The following is a 25,972-nucleotide window of genomic DNA, read 5'->3' as shown; positions in this document are numbered from 1 at the left end:
TTATATGTTGGCTATTTTTTAAAGGCCTCTGTTTCCTTATGCACACACCCTCATTCGATTATGCCTATTTGTTTTTCCATGGCATCATAGGTGGCTTATTGACTTGGCTCACTTTCCCTTCTGGCTTCTCTATTGATAACATTACTTCTACATTGTTCCTCCCGGGCGTATTCCCAACACTAGGTTCAGCACTATTAACGTACAACGGGTTGTGATTACAACTTCTCTTTAATTTTATGTTGTCACTATTCTCCAGTTACAAATCATGTAATAATTTTTCCTAAAGATGTTGTTTGCACTAATATGCTACTCGGTATAAGTAACAATTTCGTATAATGTTATGTAAGGTGTAAATATTTTGGTTAACGATTGCTGGGATATTTTCTTCCCTTGTAAATTCCAGGACTATTGTGTAATGTTATAATAGTTGTACTCAACGCTGTCAATTTAATGAATGCTTATGATTTGACATGACTGGTTGAGTTGTTTATAATATATGATGCTTGGATTCATATTAGTAGCTCACGGACACACAGATAGACCTTTGTATACTAATTTAATTCTCATTTTCTCTATATGTAGTCGGTTTCCATTTTTGTTCTTATGATTTATGTTTTCACAAACCCTTCATGCACAGTTTAATGTTTATGTGCTTATTTTCACAAGTGGATGAGCTCTTACAAGGATACTGTGATCATGAATTAATATTTTTGTGTTGCTACCAAATCGAAAGGAATATTTCCTTTGTTGATACTTCTATTTCAGTCACTAAATGGTTTTATTTAAAAACTTCATGAATGCAAGATACGCTCCAATTTCCAATATTGTCTCTTTCTTAAGAAATTGGTAAAGCATAAGTAGTGATATTGATATTGTAATAGCAGGCTTAGAAATTTACTAATATATGTCTGTTGGTTTTAATTCCAGAATTTCAAGATTTCACTTATTTCTAATATTCCCGAATTCTCTTGGTATTTCTAGACTGGTTTTTATATAAATATATATGTAATGTATTAATGTATGTCTTGATAATCCTCAAATGACATCTAATGCATACGCTCATATTCTACTACATGCATTGATATATATTAAATTACATATCGCAACTCTAGGTTTACTGACTTTCCATTACCCTTCAGGGTTGTGCCACTCATATAAACGCCACTGCCTAATTTAACAACGACGGGTTTAGCTATTAGTCCACACACAAACGATTTACATAAGAAACCAAGATATATGCTATCACATCTAAAATTATCCTGAGAAAAATGAAGTGCCTTTTACCCTCTAATGTAATGTTCTGTAATGACTTTTACTTTAGATAGTTAGAAAGTAGTTAAGTAGTTTGACAGTTTTGGTAGTTACCAACTGTCTCATGATGTATAAAAAGAGGGAAAATTATGGAAGAAAGGTCTGAATTTTGAAGAACTTGAAGACTATACTATTTTTTACTTAATAGACTGATGATTAATGAAAGAATCAGGAGTTTTCCATATAGTGTTGGGTATGATTTTGTAATTTCTCTATTATGTGTCATTATGTCTCTTCCTCTCTTTAAATATGGTAATGAAGCTACAGGTCTTTGTTTGCTTATGTGAATAAAGTTAAAATTCCTTAAAAGAGCGCTCCCATATTTAAAACTCCTTTCTCTATGTTTCTTCTAAGTTACAGATGATAGTTTCTGTCAAACACAACATATTGTCTTTAATTTCTCAAAATATTCTTGACACAACATTTATATTCAGCATCATATGGCATCTTGAAATTTTCATATTAGCTAAATATTAAGGGTTTAAGGTAAGGTCCTTCAGATCCTTCAAAAGAAGATACATTATACAAATAAGTGACATGCATAATAAAATTTAATGTCTTAAGCACAATTTCTCCATAGCCTAGAAATTGGTTTCTTAAGGGACAACATTAATTGGTGTCGTTGTAAGGGATCGAAGGCAAGAATGATTTTCCCTGGGTTTTTAATATTTTCCTCTGGTTGTGTAGTGAGGAGAAAATATTTGGTTGTACTAAATAAGAATATCAACTTTGGCTTCAAAAAGGCCTCATACAAGGTCAGATACCTCACAGCAAAAAACTCAAGCCCTTTCGGATCCTGAGAGATTTGTTTCCAAGAGGGTTGGAAGGCCAAAAACTCCATTTACACCAAATCCTACATTGTCTACACCTGGCAGCAGTTCTGCACATCTTTCATCCAAACATTCACCTTTTCTTGATCAAGAATTACCTTTTACATCCACTTTATTTCAAGAACCCAACTGCCAAGAATAGTCTTTAGAGTCTGTTTCTTTTTTCAGTATTTAAAAATATATCTGCTATAGTTGTTCAACCTGAACCTATATCTACATTACCCCCTTTTCATACTCCATTTACCCCTCAGACAGGTTCTACATCTATTAGTACTCAAGGTTCAGTAAGTTCAGGTGCAAACATGGCAGCACCTGCATTCTTGTTGAATAGGTATGCACCTATTCAGTTGCCACAACAATTGAATCCAATGCCTCAAGAATACCTAAAAATTCTTCCTCATTTCTCAGGGGAAGATGAACAAACAACAAAGAAGCATATAACAGTGTTTTGTAATTTTGCAGAAAATCTCAATGTTGAACACCTGGATGTTGTTTTAAGACTTTTTGTGCAATCCTTAGATGGTGAGGCAAGAAAGTGGTTTAAAGGGCTTTCTAATAACTCTATTCCTACATGGGGAGAGATGGAGCACCAGTTCACCTAGAGATGGGGAGAGAAGCGAGATCACGGGTATTCACTTACAGAGTTCAATTTTATTAAAAGAAAATCTGATGAAAGCGTTGTTGATTTTATGAGAAGGTTTAATAAACTTTACAACAGTCTTCCAGTGGAGGTCAAGCCCCCTCCTACTGGTGCAAAAATAACTTTTGTAGGGGAATTTGAATCAGATTTTGGGTTTACATTAAGGGAGAGAAGATCCACAACCCTTGATCAGATTCAAATTGATGCTCTAGAAATAGAAGCAAACCTGGTGGCTACAGGAAAAGAACCAGAGGAACAACCTACCCAAGATAAGGGAAAGGCCAAAGAGGAATCCTCTCAAAGTCAAACATTAGAGGATATGAACAAGGTGATTAAAAATTTGTCTAGGAAATTGATTAAATTGGAATTGGAGAGTAAAAATTCCCAAAAGAAAGTACAGAAAAATAGAAACTTTAATCCCTAACATAGAAGACAACCTTTGCAGATTTTGTAAAAGGAAAGAAAAGACCAAGATCAGGTTCAAGCACCACTTTAGTTAGAGGCAGATCCTAGTGAAATATCAGTAGAGAATTCTAAAGATCATGATGATCATATTTCCACATTGTATGTAGGAGATGAAGATGAACTAGGTGTTGAAGGAGAAGAATATACTAAAACAGATGCCCCTTATGATGAATACTGGAAGCAATTTATTGATTTTATGTAGGCAGAATTGCATAAGAAATATGACTTGAGATCAAGAAAAAGATCTAGAGTTCAAGAAAATGAAAGTGAGCAGTGAGTTCCTGCTCCCTTACAAAAGGAGACTCCACAGGAAGCACAGCCTGCAAAACAGTTAAATAAAGGAAAGCAATAGCAGTGTACAAATAGAAAAACTCAAATGCATCAAGGTGAGCCTTCCCAAGATAAAACTGATAAAATTCCTTTAGAAAAAAATCGTTTCCATTTTAGAAGAGATTCCAGTTATGAGGAAGAGTGAAAAAGAAACAGGACAAAAAAAAAAAAAATACCAAATAGGTCCATGCATTTAGTCTCACTAAAGAATTGGAAAGAAAAAAAAATCAGGTACCTCTCACAGAGTTGGTTAAGGCACTAGTTTATAAAAGGGATATTACTGAGTTTATTAACTTGTCCTAGAATGTCAATATAAATGACACTGTGAATCTACAAGAAGATAAAATTTTGGCCCACATGTGGAGGAGGTAGATTCTTCAACACCTCCTTTCTACATTTCTTAATTGATTCATGACTTCATCTTGCATAATTGTATGCTTGATTCTGGAGCTTCACACAACATTATGCCACTATTAGTAATGAAACAGTTGAATTTACAAGTTACTAAGCCTTACAGAGACCTGTATTCTTTTGATTCAAATAAAGTCAAGTGTCTCGGTGTCATTAAGGATATGGTGGTGTCATTAGCCCAGATCCCAGCTAGAAGCTTAGTAATGGATGTAGTAGTAGCAGATATCCCTGCTAGGTTTGGAATGTTGCTATCTAGGTCATGGGGGGCTAAATTGGGGGGAGTCCTGAAGTTGGATTTTACTTATGCTATCATACCAGTTTTTGGTGGAGAAGAGAGAAGGTTGTACAGAGAAACAAGGTTTGTTAAAACAATCACAAAGAATGGAGCAAGTAATTCACCTGTGTACAACCAAGAAAAATATGACTTTTCTTGTTTCATGCTGCATGATAATGCAGAATTGGCTGAAGATAATCAGAGGCAACTCACTTCAACTTGTGTAAATACATAGCTGCAAACAGAAGGAGTATGGAAGTGCTTCTTTGATGGGGCCTACTCTAAGGGAGGAACAGGTGCTGGTTTTCTATTAATTACACCTAGAGGTAACATGATCCCATTTTCTTTTAAATTAGAGTTTGAAGCAACTAACAATGTGGCAGAATATGAGTCCTTAATCATTGCTCTTCAAACAACAAAACAAATGGGGGTTCAGTCTATTTCTGTTTTTGGAGATTCAAAATTGATTATAAAGCAAATTAAAAATCACTGTCAAACAAAACACCCTAGGCTTAGGGCATATAGAAATGAAGTTTGGGATTTAGTTGAGAATTTCTTTGAGGCTTTCAACATACAATTCATTCCAAGAGATGGGAACAGGTTAGCAGACTCCTTGGCTGTGGCAGCCAATACCTTTAGGCCTCCTATAATTCCAAGACTGAGATATGAGGTCGAAATGAACCACAAGCCATTTGCTCCATATAACATAAAACATTGGCAGGTTTTTAACGATTATCACCAGATTAAGGAATTCTTGACAATGATTGAAGACTTTCAAGGCACCGAAATTGATCAAGATGGGGATGAAGTAACGGAAGGTGCAGAAGTAAGTGATTTTAAAAATTCTATAGTTAATCAGAAAATTATTCAATTGAAAAATAATATTCTGCCAAGAGGACTTGTCGCTCTTGAAAGACTTTTTAATTCTAATGATGTAGTTGTTAGTTCAGAGAAAGTTTCACAGGATGAACAGATCCAAGATTACAACATTAGAACCCAAAAGGAGCCCAAGTTAGTGAGATTGTTTAAGGGAGTTCCAATTAATTATAAAGAAAGGTATATTGAGCTTTTTAAGAAGTACACTGATGTTTTTGCTTGGTCCTATGAAGATCTCAAGACATATGATGTGAACATCATTCAGCACAAGATTCCCCTGAAGGAAGGGATTATCATACCAGAGGTTGGAAGTTCTATTGTTGTTTTTATATGATACCTCGATAGAGAATTTATTAATGGTGGTGGAAAGGGTTGTAGTAAGATCATGGTAGGTGAGATCAATGTTATCGTTATATGTTAGGTAACCAAGGTTCCTCTTTAAATCTTGTAAGAAGAGGTAATTTTCATTCTTGTTAAAATGAATGTGCTTTTGAATTTCACCATTCTTTTGCACCTGGTTGGTGTGTATGTCAAGCTTGAGGGTGAGACATAAGAGTCTATGGTCATAATCGTGCTTGTGGTCATTTAGGATGTTAAGATTTACTATACAGTTGAGGATATAGGTGTCAGATATCACATAATCAACAACACTACTTCCCAACCGATGAATGCAAGTCATCTAGCTAGAGGTAGGCCATTTACTAATCCCATTACAAATAATCAGGTCTTGCAAACTACAAAGTTCGATAAGCTCGGTACCAAATATGTTCTTAGTGGTGTCTTCAGAGTATTCGTTGAATCTATTAGCTAGGTCACAATCTTCATCAAGCCATAGGGGCTAGGGTTAGAGTTATTTCTTAGGAGAATAGCCTGGTTACTAGCAGTTCTAGCGTTGAAGTCCCCAAGAAAAATATATCACATTCGCTTCAAATATTATGGATATCTTGTTCTAAATTGTTGAAGGAAAAATTCTTATCCAGATTGTTTTTCTTATAGGAGGTAGAGTTGATAGGGGCGCAATAACATATTGCAAGAAAGATCTTATTGGTGCTAGAATAAAAAAATTCGATCCACATGCACTGATTGAGGGAGTCTATCTTATGAAGTCGAACATGAGGAGAAATATTATCTTTTCTATAACACACTATACAACCAAAACCTCTACGAGAAGATTTCTTGTTCCAGGTTGACGAGAGAATGAATCCATCCATGCAGGGGACCCTAGATTCATCATGCTCCTAGGTTTCAACTAAGAAAATAAGATCGATATCACTCAGGATCTAGCTTAACTTAGGTCCTTTATGCCATGGGAAGCCACAACACTTCCAGAAGAGGATCCAGAGTGTTCTTAATTCCTATTTATTACTGTTGTTTTAAATTCTCTCCCTAATAATAGCTTTTGTATTTCTAATGATTGCCCATTTCTCTTCCCTTCTTGTGTCCTTTACCTTTTGGACTTATTTTCTTAGTTCAACTTGATCTTTTAGGATGAGATCTTCATTTATAAAGATTCTTGATCTTTTCAAGCTTGGTTATTTATTGAGTATATCTACTTTATGTTCATTACAATTTACCTTGATACATGTTAGCCAATGCTTATGTTTAAGTATTTTTCCCACCCTTTGTGCTTCTGTTAGATAGGTTGTTTGAATTTGTGACTTAGATTTTAGTTGTTCTTTTACTACTTCTAAAGTGTCTGCACCATTTTTCTCTTGTAATGCTCATGGTCCACTTCAATTAGCTTAGTCATTTCTTGTTTGTCGTGCTACTTTGGGCTGAGTTATTATTCAAATTTTCTTTTGATATCTCTCATGGAGTAGTTTTATTCCACCATTAGTTAATTTTTGTATTTAAATTCTTACATCTTATCTTTCATTCTTTGGATTTCAATCTCAAATGGTATTATTTTATTTCTAAAAAATTGTGAGATTAAAATTCTTAATATTAATCTTTAAAAACATAATCTTAATCCATAGCAAAATATTGCGTGGAAATCTTAATCTAATAGATTCGAACCCAAGACCTATTATTGTTTTTTTATGTTTGTTTTCTTAATATACTTTTATTCATATTTATTTTTTAATTAAAGGTGTTTTCCTAATATTTTATATAATTAATATAATTGGGTGATATTTTTCTTATAATTCAAAATCTATATATTTTCGATCTCTGGTGGTGGTTCGTAGATCTCTCGAGTGGGTTTTCTGTGATACACCCTCGTGCTTTGTGGGTTTGACGTGGTTCATAAATTTGTGCGTTGGGTTTCTACGGTGAACCTACCCTAATCTCTAGTCTATAGAGCTTTCCTTCATGCTATCACCTGCGATTGCTCTACAGTCTTCGTGTATTAAGACGGTCGTGCTATCACCTACGGCCTTCGGAATATAATCCGAGCTATCACTATGCGGTCTTCGTACTAATCTCCTGCCGTGTTCTTCCAAGCGCATTCTTTCTTTTCTTTTTATCGTTGTTTGTTTTTTTGTTTTTGTTTTTTTATTTAAATTAGGAGTAATGTTTCTCATATTTCTTTCTTTTCTTTTTATCGTTTTTTGGTTGATTTCTTTTAAATTATGAGTAATGTTCCTAGTATTTCTAAATCTCTCTCTAGAAAATGGAGGCTTAGTAGAAAATGGAGGCTTAGTAAAATTGCTTCATAGAATTTTTCCGACTACATTGAATTTTTGAAGGAAGAAAAGAGAAAGAATCACAACTTAAACAAAAATTATACAATTACGTTGAATTTGTAGAGAGAAAAAAAAAAAAAAAAAGACAATTGAAACAAGAATTACACACAATTTTTGTAAAGCATAAGCTCGAATTATCTACAATATTTAACAAAGTTATAAATCTTTAGAAAATAAAATAAAAACACTTGAAACCGAAATCCAAAGAACTAAAGATAAAATGCAAGAATTTGAATACAAAAATTCTTGTATCTTATTTTTCATTCCTTAGATTTCAGTCTCAAATGTTATTATTTTATTTTCTAAAATTTTGTATGGAAACCTTGATTTAATAGATTAAGATTAGATTAAAACAAAGATATTTAAAAAAGCAACAAAATTTATAGAAAACTTAATCCGGGAAATAATATTCCAACTTAAAAATCATATTGAAACAGAGGGTGTTGGTGGTGGTGGTGGTTAACGTCCACTAAGACCAAACTTTGGTCTATGGGACCTAAAAAAACGAATTATTTAGTGGAGAGAAGCCTCCTGAGCTCACTATAATTTTGACACTCTAAAAGGCTAGGAAAGTCAGTGTTGCAACAAAGATTATGCCATTGAGATCTAATGTGGTTATAGGTTGGGCACTCTAAGAAGAAGTGATTTTCATCTTCGATATTCCAACTTAAAAATCATATTAAAAACAAAAAAATAAAATTTAATAAATATATTTAAAAATAATATATATATATGAAAAAATAAAAATAATAATAATAGGAAAAAATTAAAATTAAAATCTCAATAATAATTAATAAATGTGGATAAAGATTAATTTATAAAAAATTTTCAAAACATCTACTTTATAATATGTTTCATATTACTAAAAACTATATAACTAACTAAACTATGTTTATTTTATTATTATTATTAAATAAATAATATATTTCATATTACTTAAAAACCGTATAACTCCTATTATTATTATTAAATACATTAATATATAAATTAAAGGTATATAAAAAATATGTAACAATGTTTTTTATTTAATTTATATACACTATGATGAATGGAAAAACTAAAAAAGAAAACCAGTATAATGATTTTATAAATAAATCTCAATTTTTAATTTAAGTTATGTAAACTATAATGAATATTCTAAACTAATGCATAAAAGTTAAATCCCTATCATAATTATTAATAATTAATTTAAATTTTAAAAGTGTTATAAAACATTAATCTACAAATAAAAACTTGAGTATGTTCTTAAAAAAAAATAATTTATTTTATAGAATTATATCGAATTCCAGAAATTCTATAAATTTTTTTTTATAGAATTATATAAAACATGTTAAATTTGTAATTTCAACGCAGTTGTACTGCGCTCCCCAAAACCACCGAACAAAACCACAAACCGCCCAGAGGATATCGCACCACCTTCCAGCGAAAAGCTGTTTCCGTATTCTTGGCTCCGATACGATTTGGTGAAGACATGTGGCTCTCACCTGACGTCAGCATCTCTGACATATCGGGAGGTAAAGCTCAGCATTAAACTGCCTTCCGATATCTTTCTCCACCGTCGAATCTACTCCCGTGTTTTCCGCCGTTGATCGATTGAACCTGCATACGACCAGCATTAAATCAAAGTTGCGTGGAGTGTTTTTTGGTTGACCGCCGTAGGTGAAAGTGTCATGGAATTTAATGTTGCTACGTAGATTTAGGTGGCCCTTTTTAATATGAGTATGGGCACGTTTTAGTATATGTTTTTTATATATTTTTTTATATACGGCATGTATTAAAATTTAAAATCGTATGTAATAAGTTTATGTTTGAGTGTTGACTTTTATTATTATGTGTATGGCACACGGGAGGAAAATATAGTGTGTGTGTTCGCAGCAGCGAGAGAGAACCAGAGATGTATGCACAGCAGTGCACATGATATACTTGGTAAAGTTCTGTTTTGACTTTTGTAATGGAACGGTGGTGAAATGAGAATGTTTTGTGTGCTGAAGGTGTTGTAATATCCATGAGCGCATTTGTTTTGGATGTAAATGTAATTTGTTTTTGATTTACAGCAGCGTGTAAAAAGAGTTTTACACCAGTGAATGTAAATGGAGGTTTTACAGCAGTAAATGTTAATGGGAATTTTTTCCAGCAGTGTAAATTCTCATATGGAGACAGAGTAAATGTTTTTTTTGTTTTAATGAATAGAAATCTTTCATGGTGGTGAAATACTCTGTTCCTCAGTGAAATTTTTTTAAGCTTCTCTGTGCACAAGAGGATCCTGTGGAGGTAAAACAGAGCATTGCCTCTGTGTGTTTGAATGTTTGGTTTTTGGTATTTTTCCCATCAAAAATACCCAACAGTGGTATCAAAGCAGGACCAGGCTCTTTAAAAAAGTTAAAGAAGCTGAAGGGAGAAGGTTGTTGCTGCAGCAAAACTTCTCAGGCAGTTAGAAGACTCAGACAGCGAAGGATTTAGGTATTCTTCAAAGCTTTCTTGTTTGTTACTAAAGAGACAGTCAGTTTTTAAAAATACACACTCAAGGAATGGCTAGCACAAGCAATGGTATGGGTATGTTTAATACCCAGCTCCCACAGTTTAATGGGAAGAACTATGACTACTGGTCAATAACTATGAAAGCCTTGCTTGCTTCCCAAGACTTATGGGAAGTAGTTGAAGATGGTTTTGAAGAACCAGCAGATGAAACTGAGTTCAATGCATTAACTCAGGGAGAGAAGGATCTGCTGAAGAGCAATAGGAAGAAGGATTCAAAAGCCCGTGTGTTGTTGTATCTAGTAGTAGACCAGAGTATATTTCCAAGGTTAGCAGCAGCTAAGACAGCAAATGAAGCATGGGAAACCCTTAAGACAGCCTATCAAGGCATGGAGAGAGTGAAGACAGCAAAACTACAATTGCTGAGAAACGATTTTGAGAATCTGTGCATGAAGGAGTCAGATAACATTGACTCATTCTTCACTCATGTGATTGGTGTAATCACACAAATGAGAACTCATGGAGAAACCATTGAAGACAGAAGGATTGTGGAGAAAATATTGAGGGTCTTACCCTCAAGGTTTGATGCCATAGTCACCACCATTGAAGAGACAAAGGATCTCTCAAACTATTCAGTTGATGAGCTACATGCATCACTGATAACACATGAGCAGAGGTTGAGTAGGAATGCAAACTCATCTCTTGAGCAAGCCTTCAAGACCCAGATGTCCTTTGGAAGAGGAAGAGGTCAAGGAAGAGGAAACAAGAGAGGAAGAGGCAGAAGCCAGAACAGAGGTGGAAGGAACAGCCCATCAAATGCACAAGGAAGAGGCAGCAATCCAAATCAGAACCAAGGTCAAGGCAGCAGCCAACAAAGAGAACAGTATCATGCTCAAGGACAAAGGTATGATAAATCTAATGTTCAATGCTATTATTGCAAAAAGTATGGACATTATGCTAGTGATTGTAGAAAGAAACAGCATGATAAGAATAGCAGACAAAATGCAAATGTTACAAGAGAAAACAGCAGTCAAGAAAATGTCCTGTTAGCTTGTAACATGGCTGAAACACTTAGCGAGGACATATGGTTTTTAGACTCAGGTTGCAGCAACCATATGACCGGAAACATAGCCTTCTTTTCTGCCCTAGATAAAAATGTGAAATCAGAAGTCACATTAGGAACTGATAGCAAAGTCTCTGTTATGGGAAAAGGGGAGGTAAAAATATTTACAAAGCAAGGAGAAAAGAAAACCATAGCAGATGTCTACTATGTCCCCGGAATGAGATGTAACCTCTTGAGTATTGGACAGCTTGTCCATAAGGGGTACAATGTTTTCTTTAAAAATGATGTGTGCACCATCATGGATATAACACCCAGCAAACGATGCATTGCTGAAGTAAAAATGACAAGGAACAGGATGTTCCCTCTCCGAATAAGGGCAGATTTGAAAAACAAAGGAGAAATTGCAGCAGTCACCCAAGAGGCCTTCCAAAGCGTGCCAAAGGATGAGAACTGGTTATGGCACTTGAGATTCGGGCATCTAAATTTTGGAGGCCTAAACTTATTGAGCAGAAAAGGAATGGTAAAGGGATTACCATTGATAGAGAAACCGGACAGCCTATGTGAAGGCTGCATTTTGGGAAAACAACACAGAGAAAGTTTTCCATCAGGGAAGAGCATAAGGGCAAAGACACCCTTAGAGATTATCCACTCAGATTTGTGTGGACCAATGCAAGCTCCATCATTAGCTGACAGCCTATATTTCTTGACATTCATTGATGATTTTACAAGAAAGACTTGGATATATTTCCTCAAGAACAAAAGTGAAGTCTTTGAGAAATTCCAAAATTTCAAAGCACTTGTGGAGAACCAAAGCGGGCTGCACATAAAAGTATTGAGAACTGATAGAGGAGGTGAGTATATCTCAAATGAATTCCTAAAGTTTTGTAGAGAAAATGGTATACATAAACAGTTTACAGCAAGGTACACCCCACAACAAAATGGAGTTGCTGAAAGGAAGAATAGGACCATCATGGATATGGCGAGGAGCATGTTGAAGGCAAAGCATTTGCCAAATGAGTATTGGGCTGAAGCTGTACATTGTGCAGTTTATATATTGAACAGGTGTCCTACAAAAGCAGTCTTGAACAAAGTGCCAGAAGAGGCATGGAGTGGGAGAAAGCAAGGAGTCACCCACATGAGAGTTTTTGGATGTGTGCCCTATGCACACATTCCAGATCAGCTAAGGAGGAAGTTGGACAGCAAAGGGGAGAAATGTATCCTTGTTGGATACAGTGATGAATCCAAAGCCTACAGGTTGTATATCCCATCTACCAAGAAGTTTTTTGTCAGCAGAGATGTTCAATTCATTGAAGAGGAAGCTTGGGATGGAAGCATAGAGAAAACAATCAATGTCAAGAACTGTTTGTCTCATGATGAAGATGAAGAGGAGGTGGCTGAAATGCATCCCCAAACAGCAGCGCCAACACAAGAACAGCAAGGTACACCATTGAGGATAAATGAAAGTGCTTCTCCAAGCACACCACAAGGAGGAAATTCAAGTGCATCTTCAAGCACTTGCACACCAAGTGAAAGAGGTAAGAAATTTAGAAATCTAAGTGATATTTATGATGAAGGAATGAATTCCTTATTTGCCTTGTATTGTCATGTTGATGATCCTATTCATTTCGAGGATGCAATTAAAGATAGGAAATGGATAGAAGCTATGGATGAGGAGATGAATGCCATAGAGAGAAACAAAACATGGGATTTGGTTGAGCTACCGAAAGGCAAATAAGTCATTGGTGTGAAATGGGTCTACAAGACCAAGAGCAATGCTGAAGGCAAGATTGAAAGGCATAAAGCAAGGCTGGTTGTCAAAGGCTACAAGCAGTAGTATGGAAGAGATTATGAGGAGACTTTCGCCCCGGTTGCAAGAATGGAAACCGTGAGAGCAGTGCTGTCTATAGCAGCACAAAACAAATGGAAAGTCTACCAAATGGATGTGAAATCAGCATTCCTAAATGGAGTGTTAATGGAAGAGGTCTATGTGGAACAACCTCTCGGATATGAGAAGAAAGGTGAAGAGCACAAAGTGTGCAAATTGAAGAAAGCTCTTTATGGGCTGAAGCAAGCGCCAAGAGCATGGTACAGCAGGATAGATTCATATCTATTAGATAATGAATTTGACAAATGTGAAGGAGAACCCACAGTCTACATCAAGGAAAAGGATGGTAAAATTTTAATTGCTGTCTTGTATGTAGATGATGTTATTTTCACTGGAAATGATATTTATCTTATTGAGAATTTTAAATCAGTCATGAAGGATGAATTTGAAATGACTGACATGGGTTTGTTGAGATACTTCTTAGGCATAGAAGTAGATCAAAATGAAAAAGGAATTTTTATATCTCAAGCAAGATATGTAAATCAAGTTCTGGGCAGATTTAACATGCAAGAGTGCAAGGCAGCGATCACTCCCACAGTAATGGGATTAAAACTCAGCAGAGAGGACAGCAGCAAGGATTTTGATCCTAGCTTGTATAAAAGCATTGTGGGCAGCCTTATGTATTTAACAGCAACTAGGCCTGATTTAATGTATGCTGTTAGTTTGATTTCCAGATTCATGGAGAGGCCAAAGGAGGCACATTAGCAGGCAGCAAAAAGAATTTTGAGGTATGTCAAAGGTACTAAAATGTTTGGCATATTATATAGTGTCTCAGAAAGTTCAGATTTAATTGGATACACTGACAGTGATTGGGCTGGAAGTGTAGATGATCGGAAAAGCACTTCCGGTTATGTGTTTCATATGGGTTCAGGAGCCATTTCATGGGCTTCTAAGAAACAGTCCATTGTAGCATTGTCTACAGCAGAGGCTGAATATGTGGCAGCTACAGCAGCAGCATGTCAAGCAGTGTGGATGAGAAGAATGTTGAGAAGCTTAGGCCAAGAGCAGGCAAAAGCGACAGTGATTTTTTGTGACAATAGCTCAGCTATTGCATTGTCAAAGAATTCAGTGTTTCATAAAAGAACGAAACACATTGATACAAGGTTTCACTACATCAGAGAATTGGTGAATAATGGAGAAATTGTCCTAGAACATTGCAGGACTCAAGAACAGATTGTAGACATCTTGACAAAGCCACTTGATCAGAAAAGCTTTGAATTTTTGAGGAAATGTCTCGGTATGACCGAATGCCCAGCTGTTGAAATTAAAGGGGAGTGTTAAATTTGTAATTTCAACGCAGCTGTACTGCGCTCCCCAAAACCACCGAACAAAACCACAAACCGCCCGGAGGATATCGCACCACCTTCCAGCGAAAAGTTGTTTCCGTATTCTTGGCTCCGATACGATTTGGTGAAGACATGTGGCTCTCACCTGACGTCAGCATCTCTGACATATCGGGAGGTAAAGCTCAGCATTAAACTGCCTTCCGATATCTTTCTCCACCATCGGATCTACTCCCGTGTTTTCCGCCGTTGATTGATTGAACCTGCATACGACCAGCATTAAATCAAAGTTGCGTGGAGTGTTTTTTGGTTGACCGCCGTAGGTGAAAGTGTCATGGAATTTAATGTTGCTACGTAGATTTAGGTGGCCCTTTTTAATATGAGTATGGGCACGTTTTAGTATATGTTTTTTATATATTTTTTTATATACGGCATGTATTAAAATTTAAAATCGTATGTAATAAGTTTATGTTTGAGTGTTGACTTTTATTATTATGTGTATGGCACACGGGAGGAAAATATAGTGTGTGTGTTCGCAGCAGCGAGAGAGAACCAGAGATGTATGCACAGCAGTGCACATGATATACTTGGTAAAGTTCTGTTTTGACTTTTGTAATGGAACGGTGGTGAAATGAGAATGTTTTGTGTGCTGAAGGTGTTGTAATATCCATGAGCGCATTTGTTTTGGATGTAAATGTAATTTGTTTTTTATTTACAACAGCGTGTAAAAAGAGTTTTACACCAGTGAATGTAAATGGAGGTTTTACAGCAGTAAATGTTAATGGGAATTTTTCCCAGCAGTGTAAATTCTCATATGGAGACAGAGTAAATGTTTTTTTTGTTTTAATGAATAGAAATCTTTCATGGTGGTGAAATACTCTGTTCCTCAATGAAATTTTTTTAACCTTCTCTGTGCACAAGAGGATCCTGTGGAGGTAAAACAGAGCATTGCCTCTGTGTGTTTGAATGTTTGGTTTTTGGTATTTTTTTCCATCAAAAATACCCAACAAAACAGTAAAATTTTATATTATAATTTATTTGTTCTACTTTCAAAGTTATCTCGATTTCAACTTGTAGTTGCATCTAACCAACTAAAGAAAGTCCATGGAATCTTATAGCTTTTGTTTCATTCCAGAACGTCCACGAAACACATATTTGATTGTCTGGTTCTACATGAATCGAAATAAGAATGCATCTCTCAAGTCAACATCAACAATGAATTCTGGCTCCGCGTTTTGTTGGGTCAATGAGTACGGCATTGCGAGGAAGCTGATAATAAGGAAAAGTTAAGTTGTTCAATGTTGAATTGTTCAGGTTCGATGATACCAATATATTCTTCAATAAACAATCGGCTCAAATCTTGCCACACCATACCTGATAATCCTCGCAAGTCAATCCAGACAAAATAGCGGGTTTCTTTCCGCCTTCTGTTGACAAAATAGAGTTGCAGGGATCTATTTATCGAAATCTTTGGCTCCGGTTGTGGCTGCACACGGCAACGATCATGGCGGTTTCCATTCTGAAGTTCTTCGTCTGTCTTCTACTTTGTTTGGTGAATTTCTATGGAGAGGATGCAAGGAATGCTGTAGCAGCAGAAGATGGGAGGAGGGCAATTAATATAGGCGTCATACTAGACAAGGATTGGTACGTAATAGTGGCAAGAACGGCCTTTGAATTAGCTGCAGAAGACGTAAATAAGGAGAATAAGCTCCCCAACTCCAGTCGCTTAGCGCTCCAGTTTCGCCTTTCAGATTCGGATGGACAAAACGCAGTCATGGCCGCCTTTGCTGGTATTTATTAAATCCAATAATCACAGTTTAAAATTAGAATTGACTTTGATGGCTTTTATTTTCTATTCACGATTCAACTGTATTGAATAGATAAATCAAAATGCATAAATTATTATGGGATTTTATTTTCATAGCTTTTATATATCCATGTACTTTGAATTTACATAAAAACATTTTATTATTTAAGAAAGAAGAAGTTGTTTGTCCCAAATTTTATACAACCGGGACAAAATATGTGAGAGGAGAGATTAAGATTTCCCGGGTTCGAATCTATTAGATTAAGGTTTCCACACAATATTTTGGTATGGTCATTTTCTACGCAACATTTTCTACAAATCAGAAAGTGTTAAGCGTAGGATGCAAGAAATCTGAATGAGTAAAATAGCTCTAATAGCAAAATAAACTGCTTTTCTACAGCTGTGGATCTATTGAAAAAGCATGAAGTGGTAGCGATAATAGGACCACAAACATCGCAAGAAGCCGGGTTCATGATAGATCTGTGTACTGCTTCAAAGGTGCCAATGATTTCATTCTCTGTAACGGATCCCCTGCTCTCTACCCGCCGGTCCCCATATTTCATCCGTTTGCCTCATAGCGACGCTGTTCAGGCCGACGCAATTGCAGCGCTGGTTGAATACTACGGCTGGAGAAAAATCGTGGCCGTCTACGCTGACAATGATTACGGCACCGGCATGCTGCCCTTCTTGACTGATTCTCTCAGTAACGTGGGATGCGAAATCGCTTACAGATCGGCCATTCCAGCGAAAGAAAATAGAAGTGCTACAAGAGCGAAGTTTTCCGAGCTGAAGGACATGCAGATCACTAGAGTTTTCGTTGTTCACATGACTTTCGAATTGGGCACTCTTTTCTTCTCAGAAGCTCGGAACATGGGGATGATGAACAATAGTGAATATGCATGGATTATTACAGAGGGGTTGAGCGCCATTCTCGACGTCATGAACGAATCAACCATCGCGTCCATGGGAGGTGTTCTAGGAACCAGAAGTTATATTCCAAACTCTATTGATTTTGATCGCAGGTGGAAACAACGGTTCATAGCCGAGAATTCCCGGGAAGGAAAGCCAGCAAAGCTCAACATATACGGTTACTATGCCTACGATGCCGTTTGGATGATCGCTCAGGCTATCAAACGTTTTGGTAATGCCGAATTTAATTTCTCTCCATCCCCAATTAACCCAAATGAGTCGTTCAATTCACAGCTGTCGAATCTTCCAGTTTTCAAACAAGGGGAACGATTGCTACACCTACTCAGGAACACCAATTTCAAAGGTTTAAGTGGGCAATTGAAAATAAGTGAAGGGGAGGTTACAGGTGCCACATATGAAATACTCAATGTCTTGGGCAAAGACAAAGTCCGCTACCGCCCAATTGGCTGCTGGAGATCAAATGGAGCTTCTGATTCCTCAGGGACAATGAGTGAGCTTGAAAATGTTACTTGGCCAGGAGTGTCCACAAAAAGACCCCGCGGCTGGGTAACGCCTACCAAGCCGTTGAGAATTGCGGTCCCAATTAAAGACGGATTCCAAGAGTTTGTCCGTGTCGAGAAAAATGCAACCGGCGGGCTAGTAGTCTCTCAGGATAAGCCCGGTTTTGTAATTGAAACATTTACAGCCGTTCTCAAAAACCTTTCATATAATGTTACGCCCTATTTCATTCCTTACAATCAGACCGGGTCAGAATTGCCGGGTTACTATGATGACCTAATCCAGCAAGTCTCCTTATCAAAGGTCAGTTGTTAAAAAATTTCTTCCTCTCTTTCTCCATTATCCAGTTCCAGGTATATAAGTGCCTCTTTTTTTCAACCAATCTAATTTGGAGTTTTTCTTTTTAATGCCCTGATCAGGAGTTCGATGCAGCTGTGGGGGATTTTACCGTCCTTGCAAACCGCAGCATATATGTGGATTTCACTCAGCCCTATTTTGAGTCAAGGCTGGTGATGATAGTGCCAATAAAAGCAGCCAATCCGAGCGATGCTTGGACATTTCTCCGTCCTTTCACACAAGCTATGTGGGGTACAACCGGAGCATTCTTCGTGTTTACAGGATTAGTTGTTTGGCTGCTTGAACATAAGGTCAACGATACTTTCAGAGGAAAGCCCAAAGAACAGGTTACAACCTTCCTATGGTAATCTTCATTTTCCAATTTCTTTCATAGGGTATGGGTATTTTCATTTAAGAAGTTTTTAGATCGAGTATAAAAAACCGTGTACTAATGTTTTGCAGGTTCTCGTTTTCCACGCTCTTTTTCTCTCAGAGTAAGTCTGTTATTTACTTTCAATTTTTTATTATATCATTTATCTTTGATAAAAAATCTGCCGCAAGTAGATTCTACATTAAAAATGCATTGAATAATAGACTTTGAATCACTAATTTGAAATTTCATAGGACTAATTTTCATGAAGGCAAAATATGTTTATTTTTCTGTGCATTGCTTTCGGTATCGAAACATTTAAATGATGTTACAAAAATTTCAGTCTCTTTCGAATTTATTATATTCTACACAGCATGAGATTTCATAGAAATATATTTCATATGAAAAAAACAAGCTGGGATTTCATATGAAAAAAGCAATGGAACTTTATATGTTTCGTCTTCAGTATCAAAAAATTTAAATGATATTAAAAATTATAAATGTCACCAGTGATCAAATTTGAAGGTCTATTCTTAATTTCATTTGGAAGGGCATATATTCATCTAATTCTTCAAGGATGAAAGGTTATAAAAAAATTTCACTTCCACTGAAAAGTATATATTAAATAAACCCCTCTAAAAATTTCATAATGAAATAGTGTCATTCTAAATCTTTAAAATATTTAAAATTTAAAGAGTAGCTTCAATAAAACACTTTAAAATCTCAATATAACTAGTAAATAAAGAAAACAAATCTCAAATTCCATTAAAAAAAGGTAAACACATGTTTCTTCTATTCCTTATAAAATACTATAAAATCTCAATATAACTAGTAAATAAACAAAAAAAATATCAAATTCCATTAAAAAACATAAACATATATTTATTTTATTCATTCGATGATCTTAAAAAGTATTTGGACTTACATAATTGAAAATATAAATATATTTTCCCAATGGAAATGGATTTCTAGTTTTCATTTATTTCCATACATCATAAGTAGCATTCCAATCTACCTCATTTAGAGCATGATGTGCACTTAGAGATAGAAACATTAACATATCTAGTGTCTCCAATGAAATTCTTTATCTATCATCATTTTTTATTGTGTTTAATTTTCAGAAGCCTCTTTCACACACTGATGTGGTTGTTGGGATAATAAGAATAGCTTTCCATAATTGCATCAAATATAGAAAGTATTCAAACCATTCATGTTCATCTCCACATGGGTCTCATGCCATACATATGCTTTTTAGGGCATGATTTACAATTAGCACAAATAAATTCATTCATTTCACCCAAACATCTAGCAATATCCACAATAGATGATTCCCGAAGGCTAATTTTTTTCTCATAAACATTTGAACTATCTTTTTGTTGGACAATCTATATCATTCACTTCTTCATTAAAATGTTGAGAAGTGAAAAACTTAGCCACATTAAATAAATGTAAATCTATGAATCTCCTATCTAAAGATTTAATCACCTTTACAATAAAACATTTTCCCACAAGAATACAATCATATAGTAGGCCCGAATATTTTCATCTTTGGAAAACTTTCGAACCTAAATGGATGTAAATGCACCATACCTATGCTATCTTCAAATTCAAGGGTTCCTCTTTATGCTTTAACTAAAAAAGAAGACATATGCACTGCATCTACACCATGCTAATAGAAACATCTAAAGTAGTGTCAATATATGTAATATCAACATGATCCTCTTCGAAATTTTGATTCAAATTATTTAATTCAATGACCATGTCTGCAAGTATATGGATGCAAATTTTCACTTGAAATATTGTTGCCAACTCATACATTTTTTTCTCCCCTAACTCCCAATCCTAAAAAATAATGCATGAGTTTAACAAGTCTTTCCATGACCTTTCCTCTTGAAAGACGCCTAATTTTATGAATTTGTAAGACCACTAACTTAGAGATTTGAAATGTATACATTAGCTCTCTCAATTTTCCATGTCCTATAGTTGATTTTCCAAGCCATGAATAGACTTAGTTTCAAATTTGTTAATATATTGCAACTCTGGAAAATGAGATGAAGCATCATTAATTGTTAATGCTTCCCTATGAGTTATGCAATGGATAACTAATAAATCAGGAGCATACAAAGTTTAGGAGATAAACCTTCATGAATACCCCTCATGGAAGATGCACCATCTGAACCAAAACCAACAAACTTCATCAAATATAAATCCATTTATGCTAAAAGAGTTCTCACTAGATCATACATACAGTGAGCTATTCCATCCTTTATTTGAAGTAAACATATAAAAAAATTTAAACATTGACCTCTTCCTCCATTCGTCAAATATGTAATATAAACAATCAATTGGTGTTCCATAATTTGATCAGTTCTTTCATCAACTGAAATTGAGTAAAATGACCTATGTAAAATCTTCTCTTTTGGATTGTTCCAATACACCTCTTTAGCAACTTGAAGAAAATATTTTCTTTGTATAGTATTTGTGTATGCAGAAAATCCATCTGTTAGAAGCACGCGTGGAGTGCATTTATACCAATTCAAGTCACATATTGACTTATACATTTCTAAAGATAAATCATGTAGCAACAAAATACATGTTTTCAATCATTGATATAATTTTCTCCTCCCCAACATTTACCATTAGTTCTACATGTTTAGTGATTGGAATATTTCTTCAATGGCTTTTTCCCTCCAAAAGTTGTAAAACAAAAATTGAACTTTTGATTTTGCATGGCCACTTATACCACTAACTTGAAGAGTGGTAGTTCCCTCTTTTTAAAATGGAGTCTCACTTTTAAATTTAACACGTCAAGAACATTTTATCCTTTCATTACCATTAAATGTTTTGAAACATAAGCCCATGGAAACCTTGTATTCCATTTAGATTTGAATATTATTTTGTGTTTCTTTGATGGGTTTATATTTCAACAAGCTCTACACTATTTGATTCATCATATTCATGTATATGAGCGTCAATTTCATTTTGAATATTACATGGTTGATTAGAATGTTGTGTAAGACCAAATGATTCAACAATTGATTGTTGCATTTTATCCTTCTTAGGACGACCAACATGAGACATTTTTCAAGATTTACACTATTAAATAAATAAATAAAAATAGAATAAGTAAATACATAAATTAAAAATCCCTTAGCAAGATTGAGATAGAAAAAATTCAACCTTAGCAAGATGCCCTAGGATTTGACTATAGATTTCTTGATAGGTTATTCATTGATTTGTTGAACTATGTTTTGTAACATTCAAGGAAACTTGTAGCTTTATGATAGAGAACAAACACTTCATGAAAAATGGTACTTGGATAAGAAATCTGTATGGATTTAAGAAACGAAGAAAAATAAGAAAGAGTTTGAATGAGAGCGTTATAGTTGTGGAGTCCAATACCCTCGATATAAGATAGATATTATTTTCATAGTTGGTAGATTCATATAATTATGACAATAAAAATTTGCACCATTAACAATGTAGAAAACAACTCGACCACCCATGCCTGGAATGGAAGGATGGCAAGTAGTTGCATTCAGGGTATCTAGCCACAATGTTGATTTCCTAGGTTGTGGATTCTATGGTGCCCAGGATACATTGTGTGACCACGTTACTTCAAGGAGTGTTGCATTAAAGAATCCATAGAATGAAAAACCAAATGTTAATGAAGATATGAGGAGGATAATGAAAAATACCTTATAGTCTAGCATCAAACGATAACTTTCCTTCTCTGGATGATGGGTTGCAATTCAAATGAAAACGGAAAAAATAGATGCAGGGAAAGAGCACTCAAGGATAATCACGAAGGAACGAGGGCTCTGCCGCCTTGTGCTAGGTGTAATAGTACCATGATTGTTGCATGTCTTATTGTTGCAAGTTGCATCATGTTGGCATAAGTTGGGGGCCTCAGGAAATGTCCCCAAATCATGACATAACTATTAAATTCTATGAGGTCATTTGGACTTTGACTGTTCTCTTCTACAAAACTATCACTAGTGAGAGTGATTTCTGCACTAATATAGACTCGAAATTATCGTAAACTTAAAAAAGAATTGACAAGTTATTAAAAACATTTCCCTTCTTTTGAAATATAACAATTTAATCTAACCTTTGTAATTGACTAGTGATTTTCATATTTTAAATTTTTATCGAAGTGTAATTTTTTTTTAGCCCTTCTAAGAAAGCCCAGAAGCCTAAAAAAGGGCTAGGAAGGGTTCAATTTTGAACGCTGAATGCCACTCTTATTTATTATAATCTTACCCCAGCATGGTTAAGAGGGACGCAAAAGGTTAATTTTCGCTGGTCTTCCATGTGGGGAGGGAATTCTTTTATCAAAACAGTACATTCGGACCATATTTATAAAGCGATCGTTCTGTGAAGTTGTAAACAGACAATCAGGCAGATTAAAAATTCCTATTGAAATTCATGTCTATTTTTCTTATATGTACTCTTTGAAGCTATCTTATTTCTACTATTTGGAGGTATCTCCGCTATTCTTAGGGAAAACGCCCTTATTCTTTTTATCAAAACACTTTCAGACGATATTTTGAAGCAACCTTCCTGTGAAGTTGTACACAGCCAATGACAGATTAAAAATTTCTATTGAAACTCATGTCTGTTATTCTTATATTTACTCTTTGCAGGTATCCCTCTTATTCTCAACTTTATTGAATAGGGAATATGTACAATTAGATTAAATCCGATTTAATTTCTCATGGGATTAAATCTCTCCCAGTAATGAAAACAGTTTGCATAGTCCCTGTTAGCTTTTTGATCATTAATGAACATATTCATTAAAATTGTATTGTTTTAACAAATATTTAAATATCCAATCTATAGTTTAAATCGTATGGTATAATTGTGAATTAGAATATCGACTTTTTCTGATAAATTTTTATAATTAAAATGAAGTGATTATACTATTGGAAATTTTCGACTGTATATTCTATGCTTCAACCATATGCTATAATTTGTATCCTATGTTTCGACCATATGCTCCAATTTGAACTACAAAATTAGAGTAAAATTGTCATCAAACATAGTTATAGAAACTAGGAATCAAAAGCCCAAAAACACTATTTCAAATATGCAATATTTCCAACCTCAAAAATCCTGATTGAATACAATATTTCCAACGCCAAAATGTACTAACAGCAATATTTCCAACATCAAAAATCCTGATTGAATACAATATTACCAACGCCAAAATGTACTAAACTTTTCATTATAATTTCAATATCTGCGTAGATAATTCTCCATCACAGCTCTGTAAAATTGTAATCGTTTTATTAATTAATGATTCAAAGAATTGCAAATGGTTCGTATTATACAGGAGAGAAAGTTGTGAGCAGTTTGGCTCGAGGAGTCATAATAATCTGGCTTTTCGTGGTTCTGATACTGCAATCTAGCTACACAGCAAACCTCACTGCAATATTAACAGCCCAACAATTGCAACCCACCATTCAAGACGTGGAGACTCTGAAATCCAGCGGACAGCCCGTGGGTTACCAGGCCGGATCTTTTGTAGGTGAATACCTGGTAGAGCACCTGGGGATAGATCGCAACAAGCTCCAGGGATATTCATCACCACAAGAATATGCAAACGCACTGTCAAACGGATCAGTGGCTGCCATATTTGACGAACTCCCTTATATTTGCGTTTTCCTGTCAAACCATAGCGGCTTCACAATAGTTGGCGAGACATATAGAACCGGGGGCTTAGGCTTCGTATGTTTCCATCACATTCATTCTATTTATTGCTATTAGGATTAAGACTAGTAAAATTGCACTCGTTTTTGGTGTTCGAAATATACTGTGACTTGATTTTATCTATAAACAGGCATTTCCGAAGGGATCTCCGCTCGTATCGGACATGTCAACGTCGGTGCTGGAGGTTGCAGAGGGCCCAGAAAATCAGCAACTTCGGGCGAAATATTTCAACAACCAGACGGACTGCAGCAACGGAGGGCCTACAGAAAATTCGAATAGGCTAAGCATGAAGAGCTTCTGGGGCCTCTTCGTCATTACGGGCTCCGCTTCAGCAATGGGTTTGCTCATATATTTGGGCCATCACATTTACACATATGTTCGCCATCGCCTTCCACAGGAGCAACAGCGCTTCCCCTCCACAAAACGTTTAATCTCAAGCCGCTGGAAAAGCTTCCTGAATTACATAGTCGAGAAAGAGGAACCCGGCAATTCTAAAGAAACCAGTCGAGAAAGTGATGAAAATCTCCCTGACGTCCCCAATTTTGGACCAGTATTTCTACTCCGCCGGCGAGGGAAAGTCCAGTGAGCGAAACCACTGTTGGTCACATAGAAGAAGAAGAAGGCGGCTATGAAGACACCGATGGTCACATAGAAGGAGGCGGCTATGAAGACACTGGTGGTCACATAGAAGGAGGCGGCGGCGTAACCACCGATAGAGGTCCCATAGAAGGAGACGACGACTATGAAGACACCGGTGGTCACATAGAAGGAGGGGGCGAAACCACCGGTGGACGTCCCATAGAAGAAGAGGACGGCTAGGTTTTTATCTTTCCCATCGAAGGTTGGATCTTGGATCTTCACATGACTTTGCCTGAAGCATACCAGGCTCAGCTCTTCCAGGTAGTGTCTCAGCTCTTCCAGGTAGTGTCTGGAGTTAATGAGTTTTGAACTCATGACCTTTCAGTATGCGAGGACCGGGAGAGCAGATTTTAATAGTGGTTCTTATCATATTTGTGCTTCAAAAAATACTCCTAGTTTAATTGACTGTTCAATAATTACAGCTGTAACATGTAAAATTTGTCTGTATATTATTTTTTAATTAAGCATTGAAACCATTTATGATTTCATAAATATAAGAAAAACAGACATGAATTATAAATTATAAAACAGACCAGTTATGTTAGGTTAAATAACTTTATATTATGAACTAAATAGTTACAGAAATATGTTAGGTTATATTTTATATATTAAAGTATAATATATAGTTATGTGATGTTATATTTAAATAAAAGTTAAATATAATTATATATAGTTAAATATTATATATAATTAAGTTGAATGTTTTGTTAGCGTGACTCTCCTGATTATAAAATAAACAAATTATGTTATGCTAAATAATTTTATGTTATGAATTAAATAATTATAAAATTATGTTATGTTATATTTTATATATAGAATTATAACATATAGTTATATGATGTTATATTTAAATAATAATTAAATATAATTATGTTAGGTTATAGTTATTATATAGGGTCGATGTGAAGAGTAAATGTTTAACAAATTTAATTTAGTGTTAATGTCGACCCTAATTAAAAATGGGTATAATTTTATGTCTAAAATAAAATATAAATTTAAGTAGAATTGGTACCATGGCAATGATGAGTGGAATTTTGTTTGTAGAAAGGGTGAAATAATTAAAGTAAAATAGTTAATTTAACATTTGTGGACTCTAGATTTTGAATTTAATATTTTTGTTTTAAAATATAATATAATATTTTTTTATTTTTTA

At 35.1% G+C, this 25,972-nt stretch overlaps 1 protein-coding gene across 1 annotated transcript; it reads left to right on the top strand.

Annotated features, from left to right (window-relative positions):
* The first annotated feature begins 16,031 nt into the window (after positions 1-16,031).
* Positions 16,032-24,999, top strand: LOC149138104 (glutamate receptor 2.7-like). The gene is made up of 7 exons (XM_089450252.1): positions 16,032-16,317; positions 16,735-18,065; positions 18,182-18,462; positions 18,561-18,592; positions 23,804-24,198; positions 24,311-24,585; positions 24,732-24,999. The coding sequence occupies exons 1-7, from the start codon at positions 16,032-16,034 to the stop codon at positions 24,997-24,999; spliced, it is 2,868 nt and encodes a 955-aa protein (XP_089306378.1).
* Positions 25,000-25,972: the final 973 nt, after the last annotated feature.

The sequence above is a fragment of the Pinus tabuliformis genome, chromosome X, assembly GCF_031772625.1.
Source record: "Pinus tabuliformis cultivar Carrire ecotype Pingquan chromosome X, CPIR1, whole genome shotgun sequence".
NCBI lineage: Eukaryota > Viridiplantae > Streptophyta > Pinopsida > Pinales > Pinaceae > Pinus > Pinus tabuliformis.
Note: the sequence above shows the minus strand (reverse complement) of the source record. Positions and strands in the feature narration are given on the sequence as shown.

Bases quoted from the DNA above. Each gene is read 5' to 3' on its own strand.
- LOC149138104 (XM_089450252.1), top strand. From the start codon at position 16,032: ATGGCGGTTTCCATTCTGAAGTTCTTCGTCTGTCTTCTACTTTGTTTG. The intron at 18,066-18,181 runs GTCAGTTGTTAA...TGCCCTGATCAG, and splicing joins AGCAAGTCTCCTTATCAAAG to GAGTTCGATGCAGCTGTGGG. The intron at 18,593-23,803 runs GTAAGTCTGTTA...CGTATTATACAG, and splicing joins CACGCTCTTTTTCTCTCAGA to GAGAGAAAGTTGTGAGCAGT.